The sequence below is a fragment of the Apteryx rowi genome, unplaced genomic scaffold (genome assembly GCF_003343035.1).
Source record: "Apteryx rowi isolate R43461 unplaced genomic scaffold, aptRow1 scaffold_174, whole genome shotgun sequence".
Taxonomy (NCBI): domain Eukaryota; kingdom Metazoa; phylum Chordata; class Aves; order Apterygiformes; family Apterygidae; genus Apteryx; species Apteryx rowi.
Window position 1 is genome coordinate 1,065,296 of NW_020448019.1, and position 8,059 is coordinate 1,073,354.

The 8,059-nt window shown below is 40.0% G+C and overlaps 1 protein-coding gene across 1 annotated transcript; it reads right to left on the reverse strand.

Annotated features, from left to right (window-relative positions):
* Window positions 1–56: 56 nt before the first annotated feature.
* UPF3B (UPF3B, regulator of nonsense mediated mRNA decay) lies at window positions 57–8,059 on the reverse strand (the record flags this gene model as incomplete). The annotated part of the gene is made up of 9 exons (XM_026061050.1): window positions 57–1,143; window positions 2,035–2,347; window positions 3,057–3,208; window positions 3,702–3,890; window positions 4,889–4,932; window positions 5,638–5,748; window positions 6,111–6,209; window positions 7,696–7,802; window positions 7,893–8,059. Coding segments are annotated over 9 exons (1,329 nt in total), but the record flags the coding sequence as incomplete, so codon positions are not given.

An 8,059-nucleotide genomic window follows, 5' to 3' on the forward strand; every position in this document is an offset into this window, starting at 1 on the left:
GCGGCGCCACAGCGGCCCCTGGCGGCGCGGCGGCGCGCAGCGAGTGCAAGCGGCTCCCAGAGTTGTGCGAGTTTATTGGGTTTCGTACAAAAGAGCTATGGCTAAAAGGCGCTAGCTGAAAGGAGCTGCTAGTGGCGAAGTCTTTCTGGGCTGTAAAACAATATTCCAGATTACGAGGGAAGGTGCAGCAGGTACTGAGAGGGCACAAGGTAGGAAACGTTTCGGGCTCTGAACGAGGGAGAGGCTGGAAAAGAATCAGATGCTCGATACAGCTACAATTGGTTCAAAATAAACATTTCAGTGTAGGTAGACTTTACATGACAATTTGTCAAGAAGTATCCAGTATTAGCCAGCTTATTCATACACTCCAACTTAATTACCTCATCCAGAGAACCGCTTGAGGATGGGTTGCTCCCTACCATCATTCACTGCAATAGTTACTGCAATTCTCCTCTTCACACAACCACAGAGGATGCCCTAGTTCACTGGTACGCAACAACCGCAGCCTGCTCACCTGCCCCAGTGCTAGACTGACACAATTTGACTATCACTGCCTCAGGCAGGAGCACCACACAACATAGCAAGACCTATGTTAACTTTGTGCAACTTCAAGCTTGCCCTGCCCAAGTGCATCAAATACTGGCTCATGTTTTCTTTAAAGTAAAGCTCTGGCTTTAGATCCAGGTGTCATCTCCTCCTGACTGCATGACTCATTTATTATCATACTTAAGGCCACAAAGTCTTTCTGCTTTGCAAAAATTCTCTTCTCTGTTGTAGCTAGTTGCTGGGAAAATAAATTCAAAAAACTGAAAATACAATGAGAACACATTTCAAATTCTGAATCTACAACTGAGGTTCTTTAGCCAGAAACATCCAACAGCACACTGCCCCCTTTTCTTCCTTTGTTCCTTCTTCGCTTCGAAGGCACTTCTGGATTGTGTAGTACATGCTCTTTGGCTGCACAGACAGTCAGAACACATAAGGCATGCGTGCTAATCACTCCTCTTCCTTTGTATTACTGGTCTCACTCTCTGGTTTCTTATCTGCTCCCTGATCTGTGGGCTTTGCAGCATTGTCTTCATACTGACACAATCTGCTTCGGCTTCGGGCTCCTGGTTGGTACAACTGCATTGCTGGACGATCCTGAAATAAATCAAAACTACTTAGACTCTTTGATAGCCCCAATGCTAGCACAGTTATTGTGGCATCAGTGATGTTAAAAACTGCTCAAATCCAATTTTTCAAAATGTTCTAAGTCAAATTATTCCACCATAGCAACAATGAAACTTCAACTGGCTTGAACCAAGGTTGTCTCTGTTGCAAGGCAATGTCCCTGTTCAAGCCACACAGAATACTGCACATATTTGAAACCATTCGTAGAAAGGTTTGTTTTTATTTTGAGACACTAACTCAGTTTACTCTCTCTCAGAATAGAGGCCTACTTCAAAGCTTATTCAAAATGTCTGAGTTTCATTTGTATCCAATAATGTCTTCTAAGTGACATGGAAAACCTGTATTCTAATGCAAATAATCCATTTTTGCAGCAAAGTGCATAAAACTGAACTCGGGACACCACACCATGATTCTGCACAGCAGATCCTCTAACATACTCTGTATGTAGTGGTCTTGCCTCTGTTTTAGAGGAATCTGCTCAATCACTCTCCCACTTAGAGATGTACTTTTAGGCATGTAGAGCATCAGCAGAGATACACCAAGGGACTGCTCAAGCTCTACTGACAACTTGAAGGTACAGGCTACAGGCGTAAGTCAGCAAATAAAAAGGGATCAGTGCTTACAATTTAGTCTACTATCTTGACTTAAATCCTATACAGTGACAAGAAATATCACAGATAAACAGTTTATCAAGTTTAGTAGTCAAAGGGACAAACTTTGTAGTAATGGTAAAGTTTGTTACCAAAGAGGGGGAGAGGTTTTAAGAGAAAAGCCACATGGTCCTTTCCTTAAAGTGTGTTATCCTAAGACCCACAAATTGGTCCTTATTAATTAACATATCAATTTAAAGAGAACCAGCACCTTGTTTCTGATACGATCTCTCTTAATTGTATCCTCTTTTTTATCATCTTTGGTTACTTTCTCAGGTTTGTCTGTGTTGCTGGTAAAGTCTGTAAGATCACTTTTCTTTCCCTTTTCTCTGAGCAAGTCTCTCTCCTTTTTCACCTCTTCCTCTTTTCTTCTAAAAACCTTCTCTTTCTCAAAGCGCTCTTTCTGCCTCCGACGCTCCTCTTCCTGGCGTCTCAGTTTCTCCCTCTGTGCTCTCTCATATTCTCTGTCTCTTTCAAAATCTCTATCTCGGTCCCTGTAGTCCTTTACACACTCATCTTCTGACCTGTACGAAAACAAAACTGAAAATTAAGCTCAAAAGATTTATCAAACAGAGCTGGGAGATCAATGTAATACTGGTGCACATCTGCAATATGAAGATGACCGACTGCTGGGTTCTAGGGAGCTTTCAGGAAGCTGTCCTAACCAGAGCCATGCACGATAACCAGAGACGACACTGCGTGCTAGCATTTCTTAGCCTTCTACTCACAGATTTGGCCGAGTCTCCTGAGGCTTTGGAAAGCACCTAAATTTCTCTGCCTCATCTCTGTTTGTCATGAGGCAGACCCGAGCCTTGAGTAGATCACAGAGCTGTTGAGAATTAGACTTTCCACTTTGACCTTTTACAAGACTTAAAGTGACTAGTAACCGGAGTATCCTTTTCCTCATGCCATGGTTCTAATTCTCCAATTGCAAGGGTAGTGCCCACAGCCTGCTGTAGGTCACCTACAGCCGGGCTTCCGCTGCAAAGCTCCTACAGTGAGCTGCAAAAATAGTAAGATTTATCCATTTGTGAAGAAGTATCAGAAAATTCACAGAGCTTCTTGTTATTGCAGGATATGCACTGCCACAGACAACACTCCCCATGCACTGTATCAGAAAAAGAATTTGAAAGGAATTTCAAAACATGGTCATGGCAGAGCAGCCCGAGCCTCAGCATGTTCAGGAAACAAGTTATATATACATATATATATTTATAGCAAGTACTAGAATACTTTTTTGCCTTCTCTTCTTTTGTCTCCCCATCAGATCGTTTGGCAGATGCACTACTCGCATTTTTTTCCTCCCTTAGAGTCTCTTTTTCCAGTTTCTTGGATTTTTCTTTTTTCTCCAAGTCTTTTTCATCTTTTTCAGGCTTCTTAAGTAACTACAAAGAAAACAGAAGTCTCAACTAAAAAGCTCACTCTAATACATATTGTCTGGCACAAGACCGAAATTGCATCAATCAAGGGAACCAGGGTCCAGTAAGAAATAAACATTAAATTACTGCAAATAGTAATACTTCTAAAAGCTGGAGTGTATGAGTAAGCATAATCCACACTGCAGACTAGGATATTTCTCCTATAACAGGCCATGTTAGAAAGCTTAAAAATAGTCTCTATTACATAGTAAATTCATAATTCTGTTCTCCACAGCATGTACAAAAGTCATATGACAAAAGCTTTACATAATACTATGAAGCACTACAGTATGCAAACCTTTATAATGCCTAATACTGAATATTACAAAAAAAGTGCAATTTACTAACACCAAACTCATGTGATTCTTCAAGCAATACTCATAGCACATTTTGAAACACTTATATACAAAAAACAGGAAAAAGGGAGTATAACAGCTTATAATAAAGAACTGTTCTAGACCTTAATCTTTGGCTCTTCTTTTGATCTGTCCCTTTCTTTTTCTGGACATCTGTCTACCTTCTTCAGTTTTTCCGCTTCTTTTCTCTTCCTTCTCTCCTCCTCTTTCCATTTTCTTCTTTCTTCTTCTCTCTGTCTTTTCCTTTCCAATTCTCTCCTCCTTCTCTCCTCTCTTTTTTCTTCTCTCAGCCTCTGTGTGTGCAAAAGCAAAGAGAAATAGTATATTCCCTCACTAAAGAGTATCCCTTTAAGTCTGACAGGATACCCCACTACAAAGTGACGCAATATTCCATCACAAAATAACCCATCACAAAATCACCACTACTAAAAAAAAAAAAAAAGAAAAAAAAAAGAAAAAAAAATTGTCCTGTTGCCTCTATCTATTGTTGTGAACCTGAACACACTAGAGCAGAATTTCAGTAATTTTTTTTAGGCTGTACAAGTTAAGGTTTACAAGAGCAGAAAAAAACCCACTAACCCCAGCCTATCTCATTCTAATTTTTAATTAAATCTGCCTCTTCTGCAATTTTCCCATTGCTAAAAGTTAAAACAAGATTATGTTCTAGGAGAAGGATCAAGAATAGGGATCATCTACAAGGACCTCTGCCATATCTGCATTAAAATGAAAGTTTTAAAGCAAAATCTGGTTTGCCAGTGCCACAGATGTCTAGCATGGTGCTAGATGTGACCAGAATGTACATAAAGCATCATGATTACTGCAACTCCAGCCACTGTTCTACCAGTTTAATAAATGTAAATACACATTTTAACAAGGAAATTAGGTCAAAAGCTCAAAAATCAGATGTTCTAAGGCACATGAATAGTCTGAGGGTACATTTCTTCTATTCCTCTAAGTAACACCAAGCTCACCATATAAGGTCTATTTTGTCACTCAAAACTTCTGCTTCTCTTAAATCCAACAGTAAAGAGCAGTAGCTTTTCTTTTCTACATTTATAGCTACCATTGTTTTGAAGGGAAAAGGATGAGGGAAACGATATGAATGCTGAGACAGCTTGGAGAAAATTATATAAAATAATAAAAAAAAGCATAACAGTAGAGTCCACATTCTTTCTTCAAAAAGAAAGGCAGAAACATATCAACATACAGGCTACAATATACATACCCATGCTCTATATGAGCAAATTATTGTACCTATAAGCAACAAGAAGATTCTAGAGAAAAGTCTCACCTGTTTATTCTTCAGGAAGTTCAACAAGGGAGTAGTCTTTTTAGCTGAAGGATATATGAAATCAAATGTTAACATTTTGTCTTACCCAGTACTGTAATACCTATAAGCTAAACCCTTACATGAAACGAAAAGGCTTTATGAGATTATCCAGCCTATCTCCTCACACATCCAGCAATAAGGCAATAAAGCAAGTATTCCAATCCCATCTCAAAATGATGATAACAATTAGGATTCCATAATTTGTTTAGGACACTATTATGTTATCCAGTACATCTATGTGTAAAGGGATATTCAGTCTGCATTATGCTTTTCTTAGCTTTCCTCTCTTTGAAACAGATACCTTTAATGCGCTTAAAAAGAATATTCTCATCCATTTTAGCCAATCAAAATATAGCTTAACTTCCGCCTGCACGCAATTTTGCTGCCAACAGCATTTTGTATCAAGTATCACTGCTCTCATGGAAAGGGAGCCACTGCACGGCCTAGTCTGGCTAACAACCATCCGAGTTTGAAACAGGAGAGAAGAATACCATATAAAATTTAAACCAAGAGAGGAATTTAGAGCATGGGAGGCAAAATAAAGTACGCTGAGTAATACTAGCCTAAAGGTTTAACAATATCAAATAACATACAAAAGAATGCATATTCCTCAAAGTTTGAAGTCCTGAAATCACAGTTTGAAATTATACTACATAAATTTCTCTTTGCGCTCTGGGAAAAACCTAACTACAGTTCACAGACTTCCATACCTATTAGCTCTTTGTTTCTTGCCTCTATTTCCTCCAACAAAGTTTCAGGAGTTGAGGTTAATTTTTCATCATCTGCACTGTAACTTTCCAGAAACTTCTTGTATTCTGGATCTACAAAAAAAAAAGCCAAGAAGATGTGCTATGGCATGAAAAAGAGATTCACATTGTACACTGCTGGAAGCTTGACAAAAATTTGCATAAGCTTTCAACTTCGGAAAAGGCAACATATAAACAACACAATCCTCAAATGAGCTGCTGCATCATGTTTGCCTTGGACAGTAATATTTAACAGATTTGGTTATACTGCATCTGAGAAAGCACTGCTAATAAGCTTCATATATAATTAAGTAGACATTCTATTGAAGCACTATAGTACCACAGCAAAAATATTACATTCAGACTATTGTTAGGACATGGCTTATCAAGTCRCTGTGCATGCACTCTTACGCAAACAAACTAGCTAGCTGTTATACCATCTTCAATAGTCCCAGTTTTGGCATCCTTTTTCTTACTCTTCTTTTTTGCAGCTTTTTGGAAAGGTGCAAACTCTACTATGGCAGCATATTCCTGACCTGTCAAAAAGAGAGGGAAAAAATAAGTTATAGATGAAGGAGATAAAACAGCACATATTGTGCATACCTATAAAACATGAAGATGAGCCTCATACAAAATATGCAATACTAGAAAAGGCTACTCAGACAGCATAAACATTTTTATATTTTGAAAGCTGTTTCATCAGGAAGCATTTCAGAGACAGCAGATTTCATGGAATAAACTCTCTCACTCTTAACTATCAGAGTCACAGACCAAGCACAAGAAGGAAGTAATAGAGTTAAGATCGTTCATAACTGCCAGTTGTACAGTACCATGTACTATCCTCAGCCTACAGACTATGTATTCATTGGGCAAGTATAAGAGAGTATTTCAAGCTAAAGATGCTGAGGCAAATCTCAGTTTTTGGCAAAATGCAATAGAATGCAACATCCATACATCACAGGCAGGTGTTCAAGTTATTTTCTGACAAGACAACTGCAGTTATGGCTGTTTAAGTCTAATAAAGCTGGAAAGTATGGAAATGCAGTGTGCTGTTACACCGTAAACCAGCAGCTTTAGAGAATCTAGGTGTTATTAGAACTTGGCCATGCAACCCTCCTAACTAAGGAAGTCCTTTGTGGACAGAGCTTTGCCTCATAAAAGCACCTAAATGGAAGAAAATTAAAACAAGTGTACTTGAAACAAGGTTCAAGATGAAATTTTTGGCTTATTGAAGCCAACAAGACGACTCCTGTTATGACTTTAACTAAATATGTAATTTCTAAGGACTATGAGTGAGAGACTGGCAAGTTTTAGTGCTACCAGTGTAAACAGTTTTGAAATGTGAATGGAAAAATATGAAGTGTACTGAATACCTAATGAGTGTTTAGAGAAAAGATAAGCAATAACTAAACACCTGGTTGTTGAACAACTGAATTAAACAAAATATTTGTTTCCTACAGATTAATGTCTTCAGAGCAGCCACTTTCACAACTTGGACTGCAAGAAACAAGCTTCTATCAAAATACATGCTGTATCAAGATGGTTCACTCACCTATAAAGCGGAATAAGCCTGAATAGGACTAAAAAATGAGTCTCGTTGTTAGGAATGTATAACATGGGGGAAGCTGCAGCAGGTAGGAGTCATTAACCTCAGCTTCATTTCGTTTAGGCAAGGAAAACACCTGCCACTTTCACTTTTCAGACTTTATACTCAGATGGGATGGGGCACAGTACAAGTATTAACTTCAGGAGCACAATTACGATTGTTACATTGTTAGCAGTATTATCTTAACTATACTTACCTGAAATCTCACACATAATGTTGAAGATGAAGATAGATTTGTTTCCGCAAGGTGGGAACCAGTTCAGTCTAACACTGGTACACAGCACCACGTTCATTTAAGATGCTAAAGTCAGAAGGGAAACACTAGGCAGCTCATACCCATCGCTCTGAAAACCAGCTAACACACCGCACACACACACACAAACGATTAAACGTAGGGCTAAGCGCCGTTCACTTGCCTTTGTGATCAACAAAAACATAGCCGTCAAAGCGATCCCTGAATAGGACTATGTCTTCCTGGTTTTTAAAGTTGATGTAGGCTCTCGAAAACATGTGAGGGTACAAACTGCAGGGAGAGAAGAAGAGCGGGAAGGCAGAGCTGGCAGCCGCGCCGGGGCAGCGGGAGGCGGCGGCTCACCGGCGGCGGCGGCCCTACCTGGAGTCGTTGGCGAAGAACTCGAAGTAGTCGTGCTCGGGCAGCGGCTGCAGGTGCTCCTCCAGCTGCTCCTTGGTGAGGCTCGGCGGCAGCCGCCGGATCACCACCTGCGGCGCGGCACGGCACGGCCGGGGCGGGCGGTCAGGGCGGGCGGTCAGGGCGGCCGC